Source organism: Cetorhinus maximus, chromosome 1 (assembly GCF_964194155.1).
Source record: "Cetorhinus maximus chromosome 1, sCetMax3.hap1.1, whole genome shotgun sequence".
Lineage (NCBI taxonomy): Eukaryota > Metazoa > Chordata > Chondrichthyes > Lamniformes > Cetorhinidae > Cetorhinus > Cetorhinus maximus.
In genome coordinates this window covers 56192186-56213717 of record NC_135879.1, presented here as the reverse complement: position 1 = coordinate 56213717, position 21532 = coordinate 56192186, and the positions used below count along the sequence as shown (strand labels likewise).

At 43.0% G+C, this 21532-nt stretch overlaps 1 protein-coding gene across 3 annotated transcripts in view; it reads left to right on the top strand.

Annotated features, from left to right (window-relative positions):
- Window positions 1–21532, top strand: part of otud4 (OTU deubiquitinase 4) — a 102567-nt gene that overhangs the window by 51218 nt on the left and 29817 nt on the right. For all 3 annotated transcript variants that reach the window (XM_078540906.1, XM_078540915.1, XM_078540925.1), the window contains 2 exons: window positions 16180–16289; window positions 16612–16810. In XM_078540906.1, the coding sequence (XP_078397032.1) occupies window positions 16180–16289; window positions 16612–16810 (309 nt within the window). The remainder of the gene's footprint in view (window positions 1–16179; window positions 16290–16611; window positions 16811–21532) is intronic.

Sequence of the window (21532 nt, the reverse complement as noted above, 5' to 3'; positions counted from 1 at the left end):
ATCTTTCTTAAAAGGGTATTTACATGTTAATTACCAGACCTAACTTTCTGTAGCGAGACTAATGCACAAATGCAGCAACTTCATGAAAATTCATGAAGTTAAGGAGGTTAAGGATGAGATCCCGTTTTTGTAAAGCTAACGGCAAAGCACCACAAATTACCAAGAGCTTGTGACTTTGCAATTCACAAGGCCCCTCTTCCTTGCTACAGGTTGCTGGCTGCCTTGCATTTTAATACCATTGTGTTGTTCAGACATTGTTATTTTCTTAGCAAATTCTGGGCCTGTGTTTCATAGTTTACTCGTGTAATGACCTGTAACAAGATATGACCTGTTAGATATTTTATTGAGTGCTTGTTCCTATGGATCCGAAGCTAATTAACATTAATATTACTGAATCACTTTAAAAATGTAAGTGTATATGTTTTGAGGTGATGAGTTATAGTTTGAGGCATATGTCCAATAATATGCCTCAAGCTGTTGCTCATCATCTCAAAACATACATGATACCATTAATACAATAAATAGTATACCTATTTGTAATGAGCTGATGTTGGAGCTTTTGGACCAGAAACTGCAAAATTTTTCTTGTGTTTCACTCTAATGCGTTATTGATCATTCATGGAGCAGTTATTTTAATTGTAATAGATGTATCCTTCTGATTTAGAACCTCTTAACAGCACATGTGGTAGTTTTCTGGTGTGCTACAAGTTACAATTTGGAGTAACTGGCCCTTAGGGGAATAAATTAGCAGGCCAACTGATTTCCCTTGGACCGGAGAATGTGTCCTTCGGAGAATGTTTTTAGTGCATTCAGAGATGGCACATCAATTCTGTGCCTATATTTTCTGAGACTTCGCAAAGAAACAGATCAAGTTGCCTTGCAGTTTTTACTTGTAGCACTTAATTGGTTATGACTGTAAAATCTGACTTCCTGACATAGTGAAGACTCTACCTAGCAGTGTAATTGTACTGAAGGTTACCAAGGCTAATGTGGGTTGATGTTTGCCTGTATATTCTGAACTTGAATGTCAGCTGGCGTTCCAGTGAGACTGGTAAGGTTTTTCTGAGCTGTTATATCTCTATTGAAACATACTTATGATACATATGAAAACTGACAAGGTTGAGTCTGCAAAATGCAACCCTCACTGCTACAATTAAGGAAACGCGGCTTCTGTGTACATCTGGCCTCTAGTTTTGCTAAACTTTATCTACAGCAGTAACATCATTGTAATGTTCCTTCTGTTGGGTTGCTTTGCTCAGTGAACACGGTTGTATACCTATCTACTGGTGAGTGAGTTGGTAAACAAGATACTGCAGACACAGAGACCAATGTAAGTTGAAGCACATGCTGTTTATTATCACAAGTAACAGAGTACTAACACGTGTGCTTCTCCAACCAGACCCTATTCTAAACTACTGATTAACATCGTATCCCGCGCTACACAACAATTGGGTAATGCAATTGAGTGGTCAATCTGCTCACATTCTCTTAAAGGTGTATTGCACCTCAGATTACCACATCCCTCCCCCTTTACTCGAAAGTGCAACTTACAATCTTTACAATATATCAACTATTCACATAAATAAACTACAAATTCAGTCTCTCTGGAGGCTTCATCAAACGTGTCAAATGTCGTAGTTCTATGACTTCGGATGGTTTATCCGAGGCCTCCCTCCAAGGAGTTATTTGTCCATTAGGTTCTCCAATTGGAACCCATAGCTTTGTTTCTTCGACATTCTCAGGCTCAACAGATCCTACAGGCGCTTCCAAACCAAGTGGAGTTCCTTCCACATGTGGTGTAGACTCCAACGGAAATGCTTGGCACAGCCTTTCTTGTAGATCTGTTTCCCTTTTCCTTAGGTGGTCTACGTGTCTCCTAATTATCTGACCTTCGGCAGATGTGTGATAGGAAAGGGGTCCTGTCACTGCACTAACTTCACCTGATAGCCATTTGGGCCCATCTCCAAAGTTCTTTGCAAAAACTGTGTCTCCAACAATGAAGTTTCTTTCATGGCTGTGCCCATTTTCTGGGCCTCCTCCCCCCCCGCCCCCGCCAAATTTGGCCTTATGAGACTCAAACGTGTCCTGAGATGTCTCTTCATCAATAACTCTGCGGTGGCAATACCGGTGGTCACAGAGTGTGGCATAGGTGTATAGCTGAGTAGGAAACTTAATCTGTTTGCAGTGGAGTCTTCATCCAGTTTTTCATTCCGGACTTGAAAGTCTGGGCTGCCCTCTCGGCCGAACCATCGGATGTAGAGTGGTATGGTGAGGTCTTAACATGTGTTATGCTATTGAGACTTGTAAATCTTTGGAATTCCCCGCTGGTGAAAGCTGGTCCATTATCAGACACGATTATCTCTGGTAACCAGTGTATTGCAAAACTCTGACGCAATTTGTCTACGGTGGCAGCAGATGTGGGTGACCTCACCTCATATACATCCATCCACTTTGAATGAGCATCTATAATCAAGAGGAACATTGTGCCCAAAAAAGGCCCCACGTAGTCGACGTGGAGGCAGGCCCATGGCCTCCTAGGCCATTCCCAATGATGCATTGGAGCAAACGGGGGGCAATTTCTGCACCTGTTGGCACTATGCAGCTCTTGACTAAGTTTCGATTTCTGCATCCATCCATGCCAACATTTTCATTCTAGAGATGCTGGGGTGAGCACTATGCAATTCGGTCAGTAATGGCTTTCTTCCTCTTGGAGGCACAATGACCCTCGCTCCCCACAGCAAGATGCCACCCTGGCAGGTGAGCTCGTATCTGCTATTAAAATAGGGCTTCATTTCATCAGACTTTGGCTCGTTAGACCATCCCTGTAAAACTTGTTCCCTTACTTGAGACAAAACTGGATTGTGGTCTGTCTACTCTCTCTTATTTGTTTGGCACATACTGGTGATGAATCCAGAAAGTTTAATAAGACAAGTTCTTGAGGAATTGGGACGTTCACATTGCTGTCTTTTAGAGGTAATCGGCTCAGTACGTCAGCATTTGCAATCTGGCCTCCCGGCTGGTGGATAAAGTATATTCATGTGTGAAAAGTGAGAGAGGAGGACCCTGGACAGGCAGTCAGCAGCACCTAGAGGAGGGTGTGAGAGGAGGACCCTGGGACAAGCAGTGAGCAGCACCTGGGGAGGAGAAATAAAAAGGGCGGCAGCTAGACTCAGGGCTGAAAGCAGTGCGAGGCTGACACGATTCAAAAAGTGACATGATGCAAGGGAGGCAGCTGATTGGTAAGTAGGGTCAGGTGAGTACTTCTACTTCTACTTTTTCTACTAATTAAAATGCTGCAGTCCATTGGCTTAAAGAAAATAAGGTGAGGACATTGGACTGTAGTGGGAGTGTTTGGAGTGGAATAGGGCCCCTACCGTAATTAGTATTCTTTAAAGGAAGTAACTAAAGAGCTTAATCTAAAGTTAAATCATGGCAGCAGAACTCGCACCCATGATATGCTCCTCCTGCGCAATGTGGGAAGTCATGGACACTTCCAGTGTCCCTGGCGACCATGTGCGCAGGAAGCGTGTCCAGCTGCAGCTACTGGCTAACCTCATTTCAGAGCTGGAGCTGCAGGTAGATTCACTGTGAAGCATCCGCGATGCTGAGATTATCGTGAATATCACATTCAGTGAGGTCACACCGCAGATAAAGACTGAACAGGCAGAAAGGGGATGGGTGACCACCAGGCAGAGTAGAGGAAGGTAGGTAGTACAGGAGTCCCCTGTGCCCATCCACCTCTCTAACAAATACGCCATTTGGATGCTGTTGCAGGAGACGACTTCTCAGAGGAAAGCAACAGGAGCCAAGTCCATGGCACTGTGAGCGGCTCTGCTGCACAAGAGGGGATGAAGAAGCGTGGCAGGGCTATAGTGATAGGGGATTTGATAGCAAGGGGACAGGCATTTCTGCACCTGGAAAAGAGACTCCAGGATGGTTTTTTGCCTGCCTGGTGCCAGGGTCAAGGATGTCTCGGAGGACTGCAGGGCATTCTGAAGGGGGAGGGTGAACAGCCGGTGGTCGTGGTACATATTGTTACCAACGACATAGGTTAAAAAAAAGGATGACGTCCTACAAGCTGAATTTAGGGAGTTAGGACGTAAATTAAAAAGTAGGACATCAAAGATAGTAATCTCAGGATTACTACCAGTGCCACGTGCTAACGAGAGTACAGGATATATCCGATGAATATGTGGCTGAAGAAATGGCGTAGTCGGGGAGGGATTCAGATTCATGGGACATTGGGACTGGTTCTGGGGAAGTTGGGACCAATACAAACAGGACCGGTTGGATCTGGGCAGGACCGGTACCAACACCCTTGGGGGGTGTTTGCTAGCATGGCCGGGGAGGGTTTAAACTAGAATGGCATGGGGATGGGAACTTGAGCAGGGAGACAGAGGAGGGGGATACAAGGATAGAAGCAAAAGACAGAAAAGTAAGAAGCAAAAGTGGAAGGCAGAAAAAACAAGGGTGAAAAACAAATGGGGTCGGAGTGCAAAATAAAGCTATGATGACAAGTTTAAAAAGACAAGTCTAAAGGCGTTGTATCTTAATGCATAGAGCATTCTCAATAAGGTAGATGAATTAACAGTGCAAATAGATATAAACGGTTATGATATAGTTGCAATTACGGAGACATGGCTGCAAAGTGACCAAAGATGGGAACTGAACATCCAGGGGTATTCACTATTTAGGAAGGACGGACAAATAGGGAAAGGAAGTGGGGTAGCATTGTTAGTAAAGGAGAAATCAATGCAATAGTGGGGAAAGATATTGGCTTGGAAAATCATGATGTGGAATCTGTTTGGGTGGAGATAAGAAACACCAAGGGGCAGAAAATGTAGGTGGGGATTGTCTATAGGCTCCCAAACAGTAATGGAGATGTAGGGGAAGGCATTAAGCAGGAGATTAGAGACGCATGCAATAAGGGTACAACTGTAAAGTGTACAACATTTAATCTACATGTAGACTGGACAAACCAAACTAACAATAATACTGTGGAGGAGGATTTCCTGGAGTGTGTGCGTGATGGTTTTTTTTAGACCAATATGTTAAGGAACCAACTAGAGAGCAGCCTATCCTAGACTGCGTATTGTGCAATGAGAAAGGATTAATTAACAGTCTTGTTGTTCTTGGGGAAGAGCGACCATAAAATGATAGAATTGTTCATTAGGATGGAGAGTGAAGAAGTTGAATCTGAAACTAGGGTCCTGAATCTAAATAAAGGGAACTTTATTTTAAAGGGTATGAGGTAAGTTGGCAATGATGGATTGGGGAACCTTACTAAAAGGGTTGACAATGGATAGGCGATGGCTAATATTTAAGGAGCGTATGCATGAATTGCAACAATTATTCATTCCTGTCTGGCGCAAATATAAAACAGGAAAGGTGGCTCAACCATGGCTTAAAAAACGAAATTAGGAATAGTATTGGATCCAAAGAGTAGACCTATAAAATTGCCAGAAAAAGCAGCAAGCCTGAGGTTTGGGAGCAGTTTAGAATTCAGCAGAAGTGGACCAAAAGATTGATCAAGAAGGGGAAAATGGAGTATAAGAGTAACCTTGCAAGGAACATAAAAACTGACTGTAAAAGCTTTTATAAATAGGTGAAGAGAAAAAGATTAGCGAAGACAAACATAGGTCCCTTACCGTCATAATCGAGGGAACTTATAATGGGGAACAAAGAAATGGCAGAAGAATTGATCACGTATTTTGGTTCTGTCTTCAAAAAAGAGGACACAAGTAATTTCACAGAAATGTTAGACAACCAAGGGTCTAGTGAGAGGGAGGAATTGAAGAAAATCAGTATTAGTAAGAAAAATGGTGCTAGTGAAATTAATGGGGCTAAAGGCTGAAAAATCCCCATGGTCTGATAATCTACATCCCAGAGTACTAAAGGAAGTGGCTCTGGAAATATTGGATGCATTGGTGGGCATCTTCCAAAATTCAATAGACTCTGGAGCAGTTCCTACAGATTGGAGGGTGGCAAATGCAACCCCACTATTTAAAAAAGGAGGAGAGAAAAACAGAATTACAGACCAGGTAGCCTAATGTCAGTAGTGGGGAAAATGCTAGCGCCTATTATAAAAGACGTGGTAACAGAACACTTGGAAAGCATTAACGGGGTTAGACGAAGTCCGCATGGGTTTATGAAAGGGAAACCATGCTTAACTAATCTACTGGAATTTTTTGAGGATGTAACTAGTAGAATAGATAAGGGAGAGTCAGTGGATGTGGCATGTTTGGATTTCAAGAGGCTTTTGATAAGGTCCCACATAAGAGGTTAGTGGGAAAAATTAAAGCACATGGGATTGGGGGTAATATACTGGCATGGATTGAGAATTGGTTGACAGACCAGAAACAGTGTGTGGGACTAAATGGATCTTTTTCCAGGTGGCAGGCGGTGACTAGTTGTGTACTACAGGAATCGGTGCTTGGGCCCCAGCTATTCATGATATATATAAATGACTTGGATGGGGGAATTGAATGCAATATTTCCAAGTTTGTTGATGACACAAAACTGGGCAGGGTTGTGAGGAGGATGCAAGGAGGCTTCAGGGCGATTTAAGTCAAGTTGTTTGTGTGGGCAAACACATGGCAGATGCAGGGTAACATGGATAAATGTGAAGTTATACACTTCGGTGTAAAAAACAGAAAGGCAGAGTATTATTTAAACGGTGATATATTGGGAAATGTGGATGTACAAAGGGATCTGGGTATCTTTATACACCAGTCAATGAAAGTAAATAGGCAGGTGCAGCAAGCAATTAGGAAGGCAGATGGTATGTTGGCCTTCATTGCAAGAGGATTTGAGTTCAGAAGTAGGGATGTCTTACTGCAGTTATACAGGGCCTTGGTGAGACCACACCTGGAGTATTGCTTGCAGTTTTGGTCTCCCTACCTAAGAAAGGATTATATTTGCCATAGAGGGAGTGCAACGAAGGTTCACTAGGTTGATGCTGGGGTTGGCAGGACTGTCACATGAGGATAGATTGGTTCAACTGGGCCTGTATTCACTAGAGTTTAGAAGAATGAGAGGGGATCTGATTGAAACGTATAAAATTCTAACAGGGCTAAACACTGACTGCAGGGAGGATGTTTCCCCTGGTTGGGGTGTCTAGAACCAAGGGCCACAGTCTCAGGATATGGAGCAGACCATTTAGGACTGAGATGACAAAACATTTCTTCACTCAGAGGGTGGTCAACCTGTGGAATTGTCTACCACAGAAGGCTGTGGAGGCTGGATCACTGAGTATATTCCAGAAGGAAATTGATAAATTTTTGGATATTACGCGCATCAAGGGATATGGAGAGAAAGGGGGAATGTGGCGTTGAGATAGAGGATCAGCCATGATCATATTGAATAGCGGAGCAGGCTTGAAAGGCCAAATGGCCTACTCCTGCTAGTTTCTATGTTGCTGTTTCTAACAGTTAAAATCAGTGCCCACCTTTGGATGCGTGCAGAGGCAATTGGGGGTATTCCCTTATCTTCCCCAAACAAGCCTAGTAGTGGCTTGTGGTCAGATACAATGATGAAGTGGTGACCATCGACATGTTAGTGGAACTTCTTAATAGCAAATACAATGGATAAGCCTTCTTTCTCTATTTGTGAGTATCTTCCATAGAACCATAGAAAAGTTACAGCGCAGAAGGAAGCCATTCGTCCCATCTTGTCCATGCCAGCCTGAGGACACCCAGGTGCCCTTTCTAATCCCACCTTCCTGCACCCGGCCCATAGTCCCGTAGTTTACAGCACTTAAGGTGCAAACCCAGGTACTTTTTAAAAGAGTTTAGAGTTTCTGCCTCTACCACCAACTTGGGCAGCGAATTCCAGACACCCACTACCCTCTGCATAAAAAAAGTTCTTCCTCATGTCCCCCTTACACCTTCTGTCACTTATCTTGAATCTATGTCCCCTGGTTCTAGGATTCTCCACAAAGGGAAACAATTTTATCCTGTCCACTCTATTCCCTTTATAATTTTGTACACTTTAATCAAGTCACCTCTCAGCCTTTTTTGTTCTAAGGAAAATAATCCCAACCTATCCAATCTCTCATCGTAGCTACACGTTTCTAACCATGGCAATATTCTTGTAAACCTCCTTTGCACTCTCTCCAGAGCTATTACGTCCTTCCTGTAATGTGGTGACCAGAACTGCACACAATACTCCAGTTGTGGCCTCACCAGTGTTTTATACAATTCCAACATTGTATCCTTACTTTTCTATTCTGTACCTCTGCCAATGAAGGAGAGCATTCCATATGCCTTCTTTACAACCTTGTCTGTTTGAACTGCTGCCTTCAGGGGCCTGTGTACTTGTATGCCAAGATCTCTCACTTCATCTACCCCTCTTAGTATATTCCCATTTATTGTGTAATCCCTGTAAATGTTTGACCTCCCTAAATGTGTGACCTCACACTTCTCTATGTTAAAATCCATCTGCCACTTTACCGCCTATCTATATCGTTTTGGAGATTATGGCTATCCTCTACACTACCCACTACTCGGCTAATCTTTGTGTCATTTGCAAATTTCCCAATTGTGCCCCCCATGTTCATGTCCAAATCGTTCATATATAACACAAACAGCAAGGGTCCCAACACCGAGGCCTGTGGAACACCACTTAGACAACTTTCCATTCGCAAGGGCATCCATCGACCATTACCCTTTGTTTCCTGTTACAAAGCCAATCTTTTATCCAGTTTGCCACATTACCCTGAATCCCATGGGCTTTTACTTTCCTAACCAATCTGCCATGTGGACCTTGTCAAATGCCTTTCTAAAATCCATGTACACAACATCCACTGCACTACCTTCATCAACCCTTTTTGTCACTTCCTCAAAGGATTCAATCAAATTTGTGAGGCAAGACCTTCCTTTAACAAATCCATGCTGACCATCCCTGACTAGTCCATGCCTTTCCACATGACAGTTAATCCTATCTCTCAGGATTGATTCTACTAATTTGCTCACCACTGATACTGGCCTATAATTGTTTGGCATTTCCTTTGATACCTTTTTAAACAATGGAACTACGTTTGTATTTCTCCAGTTCTCTGGTACCTCCCCTGTATCTAGTGAAGATTGGAAAATCATCCTCAGAGCATCTGCTATCTCCTCCCTGACTTCCTTCAGCAGCCTCGGAAACAATCCATCTGGCTAGGGTGACTTATCAACTTTCAAGGATTTCAACCCATCGAGTACTTCCTCTCTCTTTATGACTATCCCGTCCAATATCTCGCAGTGTTCCTCCTGGACTACTATATCTACATCCTCCCTTTCCTTTGTAAACACGGAGACAAAATATTCATTCAAAACCCTTCCCACAGCCTCTGCATCTACACACAAGTTTCCATCTTCATCTCTGATAGGTCCCACTTTTTCCTTAACTAACCTTTTAGCATTAATGTATTGGTAAAACTTCTTTGGGTTATCTTTAACTTTACTTGTTAATCTTTTTTCATGCCCTCTCTTTGATTTTCTTATTTTCTTTTTTTCTTTGTCCCTGCACTTCCTATTTTCGTCTAGGCTATCTGCAGTGCTTAGTTCTTTGTGCCTATTGTACGCTTTCTTTTTCTGTTTGATCTTCTCCTGTATTCCTCTAGACAACCAGAGGGGTGTAGATTTGGCAGTACCACTCTTATTTTTGTAGGGGACATGTCTACTTTGTACAATTAGGATCTCACTTTTTGGTGCTTCCCACTGGTTTTCCACTGTTTTATCCTCCAGGAGTGCTGTCCTGTCCACCTCAGCCAAGTCCCTTCTCATTTCTGCAAAATTTGTCTTCCCCCAGTTCAAGACTTTTACTTCTGCCTTATCTCTGTCCTTTTCCATGGTAATGCTAAATCTAACTGAATTGTGATCACTGTCCCTATAAGGTTGTCAACTGTCACTTCACCCACTTGCCCTTCTTCGTACCCCAAGACTAGGTCTAGAATTGCATTTCCTCTCGTTGGGTTTGTCACTAATTAGTTGAAAAAATTTTCCTGGACACACTGCATGAATTTTTCTCCCTCTGCCCCTTATATTGTTTGAATCCCAGTTGATATTAGGATCGTTGAAGTCTCCTACTATTATTGCCCTCTTGTTCTTACAAGCAGAAATTTGCCTACATATTTGTTCTTCTATCTCCCTTTCATTATTTGGGGGTCTGTAGTATACTCCCAGTAGTGTGACTGCCCCTTTTTTATTTCTAAGCCCAATTCATAAAGCCTCGTTTGTTGACCCATTTAGTATATCATCCCTTTTCACAACTGTAATTGATTCTTTAACCATTAGTGCTACCCCCCTCCTTTTTTATCTCCTACTCTATCGTGTCTGAAGACTCTATAACCAGGGATAATAAGCTGCCAGTTTTGTCCCTCCTTTAGCCAGGTTTCCGTTGTAGCAATGACATCCTGCTGCCATGTGTCTACCTGTGCCCTTAACTCATCTACCTTGTTTGTAATACTCCTTGCATTGAAGTATAAACAGTTTAACCTCGTCAATTTCCCTTGCTGGACACTTTGTAAACTTTACTTCTCCTGTAACTCCATGTCTATCACAACGTCCCTAGCTAATGTTCTACCTCCATTTTTCTGATCTGAATCTGACATATCTGATCCTACTCCTGGGACCCCATCCCCCTGCCACACTAGTTTAAATACTCCCCAACAGAACTAGTAAAAGCCCCCGCAAGGACACTGGTCCCAGCTCTGCCTGGGTGCAGCCCGTCCAGTTTGTACAGGTCCCACCTTCCCCAGAACCGGTCCCAGTGTCTCAAGAATCTGAATCCCTCCCGGCTACACCATCTCTCCAGCCACGTGTTCATTTGGTCTATCCTCTTATTCCTGCTCTCGCTAGCACGTGGATTTGGGAATAATCCTGAGATTACTACATTTGAGGTCCTGCATTTTAATTTATCTCCTAACTTCCTGTACTGAGCTTGCAGGTCCTCATCCCTTAGTTTACCTATGTCGTTGGTACCAATGGGTATCACGACCACTGGCTGTTTACCTTCCCTCCCCAGAATGTCCTGCAGCCACTCTGTGACATCCTGGACCCTGGCGCCAGGGAGGCAACATACCATCCTTGATTCACATTTGCGGCCACAGAAGCGTCTGTCTGTGCCCCTAACCATTGAATCCCTATCACTATAGCCCTGCCACTTGTTTTCCTCTCGCCCCTCCGAGCAGCAGAGCTACACATGGTGCTGTGAACTTGGATGTTGCTGCTTTCCCCTGAGAGGCCATCCCCCCCCCCAACAGTATCCAAAGTGGTATATCTGTTAGAGAGGGGGATGACTACAGGGGACTTCTGCACTACCTTCCTGAGTCTTTTACTGTTCCTGATGGTCACCCATTCCCTTTCTGCCTGTGTAATCTTTACTTGCGGTGTGACCACCTTGCTAAATATGCTATCAATGACTTGCTCAGCATCACGGATGCTGCACAATGAGTCCACCCACAGCTCCAGCTCCGAAGTCCAGTTAGCAAGAAGCTACATTTGGACACACCTTCCGCACACATGGTCACCAGGGACGCTAGAAGCGTCCCTCGTTTCCCACATCCTGCAGGAGGAGCATATCACGGGTCTGAGTTTTCCTGCCATGACGTCCCTCTCGATTAAGCTAGTTACTCCCTTAAAAAATACGCTAGCTCGGGGCCTTATTTATGTTAGCTAGGAACCTTGTTTCTTGACTAATTATACTTGTACTCTATACTTTTTTTTCGTTCTGCAACACCTGAGTGTTCTTGAGACATAATCAGTGGGCTGTTCAGAGCCATCCGGTGGGAGAGTACTGACCCTATTCTGTGAGGGATGCATTGCAGATCAAAATGAATTCTTTCTTTGGGTCAAAATGTACCAACAGGGCCAATGAATGTAGCAACTGCTTTACTGTCACAAAAGCCTGTTGTTGTGGTGCTTGCCAAGTCCACCTGTGGCTTTTCTTGAGCAAACCATATAATGGAGCCAGTACTGTTGAAAAATTTGGGAGAAAACGGCCATAATAGTTAATCATTCGCAAGAAGGACTTAAGTTCTATGACGCTTTTCGGTGCTGGTGACTCATGAATAGCTCTCACCTTGTCTTCTACTGGGTGAAGGCCCTACGAGTCGACCCTATGACCCAGGTAAACCACGTGTATTGCTTGGAAGATACGTTTTTCTCTTTTCAAACGTACTCCAGCTTGAGAAACGCTTCAATACCTCTTCCAGGTTAGCTAGGTGTTCTTCATCAGTTAATCCTGTTACTAGGACATCATCAAGATAAACCACAACATGGGGCAAACCTCGAAGTAAATTTTCCATTGTCCGTTGGAAAATAGCACAAGGCATGAGACTCCGAAGGGTAACCTGGTGTAATGGTATAACCCCCTATGTGTGTTGATAGCCACAAAATCTCGAGGGGCCTTTTCTAGCTTGATTTGCTAGTAAGCGTGGCTCATGTCGAGCTTCGTATATGTGGTTCCCCCTGCCAACTTGGAGTACAGTTTATCAATTTTCGGTGTAGGCTGCCTGTCAAGTCTGGTCATCTTGTTAACGGTCAACTTGTAGTCCCTGCATATTCATACACCCTGGTACTGGAACTATAGGTGCTGCCCATTTGTAAAATTGTACGGGTTGTAAGAATCCCAACCTTTCCAGCCTGCCTAATTCGACATCAACTTTTTCTTGTAATGCATAGGGGACTGGCCTTGCCTTCAAATATCTGGGGTTGCCCCAGGATCCATGTGGATTTTCGCTTGCAGCCCTTGAATCTTCCCTGAAAACAGAGGCTTATTTCTGCAATAATTCCTGCAGGTCTTTTATTCTGAGTTGAAAAATTTTGGTCCACTCCAACTCTATTACCTTAATTAGTTCCGACCAAGTAAACTTGGACCCTTCCCTGCTACCACCAACAGGAGTGAATTGACAAACTGATTTCCATACTGTACTGGAACCTTGCAAGTACCTCTTACTCGTAGGTCTTCACCAGCATAGGTCTTTAATTTAGCATCTGATTTAATGAGTGGTCTCCTCCATTCAGATATTTGAATGCATGTTCCCCTATAACTGTTGTGGATGTCCCCGTATCTACCTCCATTCGGATGGGCTTCCCGTTGACTTTCACTGTCACGTAGATTGGCTCTATTTTACCCATTTTTAAGTGTGGTGAGTAAATATCTGACTCTTTCTTCTGGTTTCTCTATTATGTGGATTTCACGATTTCTACCTTTCTGCCTAAAATTTTGTCTTAATTTGTCTTTACAATATCGCATAATGTGCCGATTACGATGGCAGTAGAAGCACTCAATTCTTTTAAATTGTCATTCGCTTGCAGGCTGTCTTGTTCCATTTCTGCTGTTATTATTGTGGGTTTTCCCTTTCAAACCATTGCTTTTTGCTGGTCTGTTAATGGTGGCTGTTTCTTGCCTTTCAGCAGAGCCCAGCTCTTCCGCGCCATTTCTAATCGGTGCTTCCCTCCCGACACGAAGGATGGCACCATTTTGTGCTCCCTTGATTGCTTCTGAATCCCTGACTGCGCTCTCCATCGCGAGCGCCAACTCCAGCGCCTTGCTGAAGTCTAAATTCGCTTCTGACAACAACCTTTTTTGAATGGTGTCTTCATTAATCCCATATACTAATCAGTCTCTTAACATGACATTCTGAACTCTCAGTGCTCAGTCAGTTGTTTTAAGGCTGCCATATAGCAAGCAACTGTTTCTCCAGGGACCCGACACCTCGAATTAAATTTAAAACACTGTTGTTACCAAGGGTTTCAACTGAAAATAGCTTTTCATAAGATTTACCAACTCATCAAAGCTCTTGGAATCTGGGACATTGGGTGCAGTTAGACTACGAATTAGGCCATATGTTTTACTGACACTTGTCGACATGAGGATCGCTCGCCTCTTCTCCTCCCCTGATAGGTCGTTGGCCAAAATGTGTGACAGTCATCGGTGGTCTGGTCGCATGCTGTTTATTAACACAAGTGGCAGAGCACTTACACGTGTGCTACTCCAATCAGCCCCTATTTTAAACAACTGATTAACATTGTAGCCTGCGCTACACAGTAATTGGGTAATGCAATCACGTAGTCAATCTGCTCACATTCTCTTAAAGGTGTATTGCACCTCAGATTACCACAATCATATTTGATGCTAGTTTTTTTAAAATTCCAAATTATTTTTGTTTCCCTGCATTCCTTCCTGAAAGTGCTCAGCTTCACATACTGTGCCTAAGTGCCTTTAGATCAGGGGTGAAAAAAATTGGTCCAAATCATTGTGTAGTTTCTACTCCATACATCTTTTACATTCAGCATAAATCGTAGACCGTTGCAACACACAGTAAGACCATTTGATCTATTGTGCCTGTGTTGGCTCTTCTCTAGAGTACTTCAAAACTAATGTTGCAATATGACCCATAGCATTGTATCCTCCTCTCCTTTAAATATCTAATTTCCCCTTAAAAACATAGTGGTTTCTGGGGCAAAGTACTTAATGCTCATGTAATCTTCTGTGTAAAGAATTATTTTCTCCCCTCATTTTGCCTTTTGTGACAGTTTTTAATTGTTGATCCCTTGTCACTGATTTCTCACCCTGAGGAAATGGTCTTTCTTGTTCACACCATCAAAACTGCTCATAATTTTAATAACTTGGATCTCATCTTAGCCTTCTCTGCACTGGTAGAAGAAATTCCAGACCTTTCTTCATTGTATCGTTTTCGATCCATGGCATAATTCTGGTGTATCCATAATGTCCAATCTCTATGATTTTAATTACCTTTCTATACTGGGAACTGAGAGCTACACACAAGCACTCTAACTCAGATCTAACCCATTAATTTGTATAAATTCTTCATTACTACTTGCAGTCTATGCCCCTAAGTCATGAGTTTCCCATCGAAACCTGTGGGTGGTAGCAAATTATTGCTTCCAATAAATCCATTCCCACCTTATTTCAATTACTTTAAAATGGAATAAAAACATCTCACAACAGATGAAACTGATGACTATCTTGGCGTGCTCACTATCCCTCTGCCACACACTCAACTGGGATGAAATCGTTTTCCCTGACGAGGAGGCTTGGAAGTAGTCACCTGATGAGTGTAAGATCAAACTAAAGTGTGCTTTCCTTCTCACCCAGACTGCAGGCATCCAGTCTTGTGTGAAACACCTATACAAGTGATAAACTGATATGAATTTTAACCTTGAAGAGGAGGGCTCAAAGCTGGGAATGACTGGGGATGTGGACAACTGCCAATTCTAACTCGGGGGAATTGTACTCCAGCATAGTAACATCAGGAAAGATGGAAGTAAATCAGGAGATGGCAGAGTTATTTAAATGAAGTTCATCTTGCATTAGTCTCATCACTCAATGTTATGGAAATGAGAGTGAAGAATTTAAAAGAGGTTAACTATAGCTGTCCTCACTATAGGTGGCTTCTTCACTAGCAACAATATAGAAAGTCAGTGGAATAGAGGGGAGATAATGTAATTAAATTGCACTGTAGCTGGGCTGATCCCTAACTATTATTAAAAGCACAAGCATTAGTATGTCAATAACTCTGGTTGCCTATATTTTCCAGCCCCCTCTGTACACTCCCTACCAGTGGTACTGGAGGCAAAGGAAAAATTGGAAATCTGCCAGTAAGTCCATTAGAAGTCTGAGTTCAAAAATTTCCCAAAATTCAGATCATGCATCAGTTCTCAGGATTTGCTTTTCTTCTTTCTGAGAGAAAGTGGCCAGTGCTCCATCTAGTGGTGCGGCTGAAAATTATTGTCTGTTTAAGGCTGGCTGGGGAGGAGTGTAGAAGCTGTGGCTGAGTTCAAACTGTATGTGGGTAAGGTCCGTCCATTGGTCTGTTGCTGGAGGAACTACGGCTTCATATTCATTTTAGGTTCCTTTCATTTGCAGAATACTAAACAGTTTTATGTACTAAATGCAAACAAATAATAGGTTACTGGTGAATACTGCATAGATACATTTCAGACTCCATTCTAATTTTATACCTGCTTTATTGGGTTAAGTTAACTTGTGCAAACACAGAACCATGAAATCAAGAAGTGACTGAAAATGTCAAAAAATACAAAAGAAAGAGATTGATTAATGAAAACACAAGTAGCACAATCCCCAGCAAGAGCTGCTAAAACAAAAACATGGTCCAGGCATAACATAATGAGCTGAGTGTAACTATAATATGTATATATTTCTGTTTAGACACAGTGTCCCTCTTCAGAACCTTCGGCCACTTACACAGGTGCCTCGGGGCGCAACCTGGAACAGAGTTCAAGGGAAAAGAACTAAGAAACTAATGAGCATTAACTCTGGTAAGGATTTTTCTTTCTAAGTAATTTTCTGATTGTAAAGGAAGAGGAGATGCATAAATCAGAATGTGGCAGTAACAAAACAATGTTTAGATCCATTTTTATAAACAGACTTATTACCTTGCTAAGCAGATGTAGACAAAGGCAATGTTGTGATGTTCAAATACAGATGCAAATGTATGGCATCTAATTTCTGATATCACCCGTGAACATCAAGTATGCCAAAAAGACATTTTATTGATAGTTGATTCTAATGCATCATGCCATGCTATCATACAGTCAGAACCAAAATAGTGTTTAAAGAATTATGCATTTCTCTTGTTAGAAGCTGACTTCAAGGGAGTGAAGAATTCAAGCAGCTTTGTAAATAAACCAAGCCGATTGCAGTCGAGCCTGCCACCACGCCTGCAGCAAACAATGGGAACCAGGCAGCAAAGCTCTACACAGCAGACCCCAGGTCAACAACCCAAAAAATCATCGACTGAGTATGTAGGACGAGATGAAGATTTTCCACAACTCTCAAAGTGAGTATTGGAGAAACTCCTGTTTTCCTGGTTGCACAAGTTTAACGATAATTCAGGAGTTAACAAGGAAGGTGGTGCATTTGATGTAATCTGTATGGATTTTAGCAAGACCTTTGATAAGGCCCCACATGGCGTACTGGTCATGAAAAGCAAAAGCCCATGGGATCCAATGCAAAGTGACAAGTTAGATCCAAAATTGGCTCAGAAACAGAAAGGTAATAGTTGGTGGATGTTTTTGTGACTGGGAGACTGTGTTTCCAGTGCGATCTGCAAGGCTCAGCATCAGATCCCTTGCTTTTTGTGGTACAAGTCAATGATTTGGACTTGAATGTAAGGGCATGATTAAGAAGCTTGCATATGATACTAAAATGGACCATGTGGTTGATAATGAAGAAGAAAGCTGTAGACTGCAGGAAGATATCAATAGACTAATTAGGTGGGCAGAACAGTTGCAAATAGAGTTCAATACCGAGAAGTGTCAGGTGATCCATTTGAGGAAGGCTAAGAAGGCAAGGGAATACTCAATAAATGGTAGGATACTGAGAAGTGTAGAGTAACCAAGGGACCTTGGAGTGTATGTCCACATCCCTGAAAATGGTTAGATGGGCCATGAAGGCATACAGGATGCTGAGACATTGACTATAAGAGCTAGGAGATTATGCTGGAACAATAAAGTATGGTTAGGCTTCAACTGGAGTACGACATGTAGCTCTGGAAAGTAATGGGAAAGATGTGGTTGCATTAGAGAGGGTACAGAGGTGATTTACGAGGATGTTGCCTGGACTGGAGAATTTGAGGAAAGACTGTATAAACCAGAACAAAAACAGAATTACCTGGAAAAACTCAGCAGGTCTGGCAGCATCGGCGGAGAAGAAAAGAGTTGACGTTTCGAGTCCTCATGACCCTTCAGCAGAACTGAGCAGCTGCCAGACCTCCTGAGTTTTTCCAGGTAATTATGTTTTTGTTTTGGATTCCCAGCATCCGCAGTAGTTTTTTGTTTTTATCTCTATGGATAAACCAGAGTTGTTTTACTTGGAACAGAGAGAAGTTTGTGTGTATAAAATTTGAGGCGTGTAGATAGAATGGTTAGGAAGGCCTTGGTTGAGGGGTCCATAACCAGGGGGTATAGATTTAAGAGGTTTTGAGGGGAAGTATTTTTCACCCAGAGGGTATTGGGGATCTGGAATTGAAATGTTGCAGCAGAAAAGGCTGTGGACCAAGAGCTGGAAAGTGGGATTTGGCTGGTTATCTTTGGCGCAGACATGATGGCTGAATGATGAACTTCCATGCTATAAATTTCTATGATTCATTGGGATAGGTTAAGACATTTTCATGAATTTTTCATTGGTCTGATCATCTGGCTGACTTCACATTTCCCTTTGTCTATGATCTCCTTCAGTGCCAATGAAGATCACTTCCTTGCCATTTTTAAAATATTTCCCCCAATTTGTTTCCCTGTTTTGAAGAGGCTGACTCATGCTGGGAAATTGTTCCATAAATACAATCTCCATAACTTTGTCCTTGTGGCTATTGCTGATGCGCAAGTCTAAGCAATGTGGGATAGTAAAATTCCTAACTGTTGGGTATTGAACCTGAACCCAACCCTGTCACATGGAATCCCTGGATAGTAATCTGGAGCAAATATCTTGGTTGTTATTTGTTCTTTTCGATCCAGCCCAGGTACAGCTTTCAGCAGCCACTTGAGGCAACCCTGCTGGCACTGTGGTGAATATTTCTGCAACATTTACATCTAATGTAACAGAGTTTTCCCAAAGGTGTCAATTGGCTGAGACAGCTAATTGCTTGATTACTGTAGTTGTAGCAGTTGTAGTGGTTTTGGCACTGGACTAGCATTGCAGAGGTTGTCAGTTCAAATCTCACCATGATATGTTCCGAAATTGAACTTGATGGTGCAGATCTTGCAGTCAGCGGTGAAGCGGAGGTGTTCGCTGACAGCCTGAAGAGGCACTACCCTATCTTGGTCGTAGGTTCCAGTGGGAATTTGCTCTCCCAGCTGCAGCATGGATCCATGCCAAAGTTCGAGCAGAGGCCCTAGTGGTGAGATGTATTGCCACGCTCCCTTTATACTTCATGCACTGACGACATGCCCTATGAGGTCATTCTGATCAGTTCAATGACAGGCAAGTGTTTCTTGATTTTTTTTTTTGGAATTTCTTATTTGATGTAGTTTCAGTTACAGCCTCCTAACCCCAACCACCTCTGCTCCTTTGGCAAACACAACACGCCCCTCCCCAGGCACACGCCCTCCATTTTTGATGGAGGTTTTTCTCTTCCATCAAGTGCTATTTCTGACTTTGGGGTGGAGGAGAGCTGGAGGAGCCAGGAGTAAAGGGGGAAGAGGTGCTGGGGCTGCAGAGGGGAATGGTGCTGGAGGAGTGGGAGTTTTTTAACACTCATGTTTTGAAGAAATGTGCTGCTGAGCAGGTTCTGCACCTGCTTGGAGCTGCCCCAAAAGCATCAATGTATAAAGAATTATTACTGCTGGATAATCAACCCAGCTTCCTGAATGACAGGCTGTGGCAGAACCATCAGCGTCTGCTCATTTTAGGCGCACTTCAACTTCTGCGTTTCAGCGTAAGTGGGCTCCCTGAAGTTGCATTGCTGTTGCAGCCCTCAATAACAGCAAACTTCTCAATGTTCACTGTTATTAGGACCACAAGATCCAAACCAATATAACTGGTAATTTGAGCACCAGAAAAATTAGCATGAAAGCTACCAGATGAACTTCTCTGGTAATATCCTTTAAGGAAAGGAAACTGACACCACTGTCCGGTCAAACCTACACATTACTAGTTCATTAAAATTAGTCTCTCAATTAACTACTGAACTACATCATGGAAACACTATCACCAGAAGGATTGCAGCAAGTCACCAACACCTTTCTCAAGTCAATTAGGAATAGAATGTAAATATGACCTTGCCTGTATCTCCCATATCGTGAAATAAAAATAACTGAGATGGACTTGGGTATTCTCATGTTCCCAATGGACACAACTCTCCAACAGAAAATTTGCCTTACATATTTGACCTCAGTTCTTCCTGTTTCTCCTTCAGACACGAGAGAGGTGGAGTTGGATTTTAACAATAGTGGAGGGCTAGAGTATGCAAAGTACAACCAAACTGTGTGAGATGAAAACTGAGAATTTTGTCTTCAAAGTGGAGAATGCATTTCTCAGTATGGTGTCACTTGCCTCTTTGAACAGTTTGGCACATGTTTTGTTTATGCAGTTTCATTTACTCGTGGGCAATATTCAAGGGTTATGACCCTCAAATGTATTTGCAATTTCTCCACTGTTAGGCTTTCAATTCAATTCATTAAACAATCAGTGCTGCAGGTTTGCATACCTGTCAGAGCACAGTTCCTGATTTTCAATAATATACATATTGGGAAGGTTTCTGTGTATAATGGCCTGGATTTTGCAGTCAGCTTGTAACTGGCCTTAAAGTGAAGTGCAAATTTACCTAATGTAATGGGCATAATATCATAAGATCATAAGAAACAGGGACAGGAGTAGGCCATTCGGACCTTTGATACCCACCATTCACTAAGACCATGGCTGATCTGATTGTGGCCTTAACTCCGCTTTTCTGTCTGCCACCTCCCCCCACCCGCCCCCCAATAACCCTTGACTCCCTTGTCGATCAACAATCTAGCTCAACATGGAATGTATTCAATTACCCAGCCTCCACTGCTGTCTGCAAAAGAGAATTCCAAAGTCTGATGACCCTCTGGTGGGCTGACAAATTTCACTTGCAAGGTGGGAGGATTCTCTAATGGTGTGGACCTCAGCATGGCTCCATAGCATTCTCCAGAACAGATGAAAAGGACAGATCATATGGTGCAGAAACCCATGTCCACAGAATCTGTCAAAACTAAGCTGCTGCAGTAACTGTCGTCCTAAAAAGGCATTGGAACAAACGATTTTAGCATAATCATTTTAAATCATAATTTTTAAAAATATGGATTAATGTAAAATAAATGTATTAAAATCATGCTAAACTGTTTCAAAATTAAATCAGTTAAAGAGTCAGATCCTTCCCACAGCTGTTTTGAAAAACCCAATGCATTCCAGTACCGGTATTCTCATTGGCCTGGGATTTTTAATTATTTGCGAAGTGAGGGGTGGGTGTTGGGCAGCCTGCCTGTCCTTGAGCCAATTGCTGCTCTTAAGTGTTAGTTAGTGATCAATTAAGGGCCACCAGTATTTTATCTGCAGTGTGGGGAGGCCCACGAGTGGGGAAGCCTGGTAGTTTTAGCTGCGTGGGGTGGTGTCAAGCACGGGGTGGTCCTATTTTGTGCGTTACCAGGGGCCATCAGAGGTAAACCTCCCCTTGGCTTCTTGAACCCGACCTCTCCCCTCGATGAAACTCCCAACAGCGGACTTACCTGAGGCCCTTGGCATGATGGAACTGCCTGTTATCCAAGCAATGACCCTACTCCTGGCAAGCACTGTAGGAGTTACAGAGCTGCGGCTTTCCGATTGGCCAGCAGCTCCCTAAGGTGGGACTTTGTCCCAAGAAAGGGGCGGAGGTCTTGCCTTAAAGCAATTAATTCTGCTCCCAGTGTTAAAAATGCTGTGGGGCAGCTGTCGGGATCGTGAGCAGGCTCCTGCTGCCACCCCCTGCCCCAACCCCAGAACTTTGAGCCAGATGGGTGGGAGGACCGCAGCACCTCATAAAATGTAGACCGCAGCCATAATG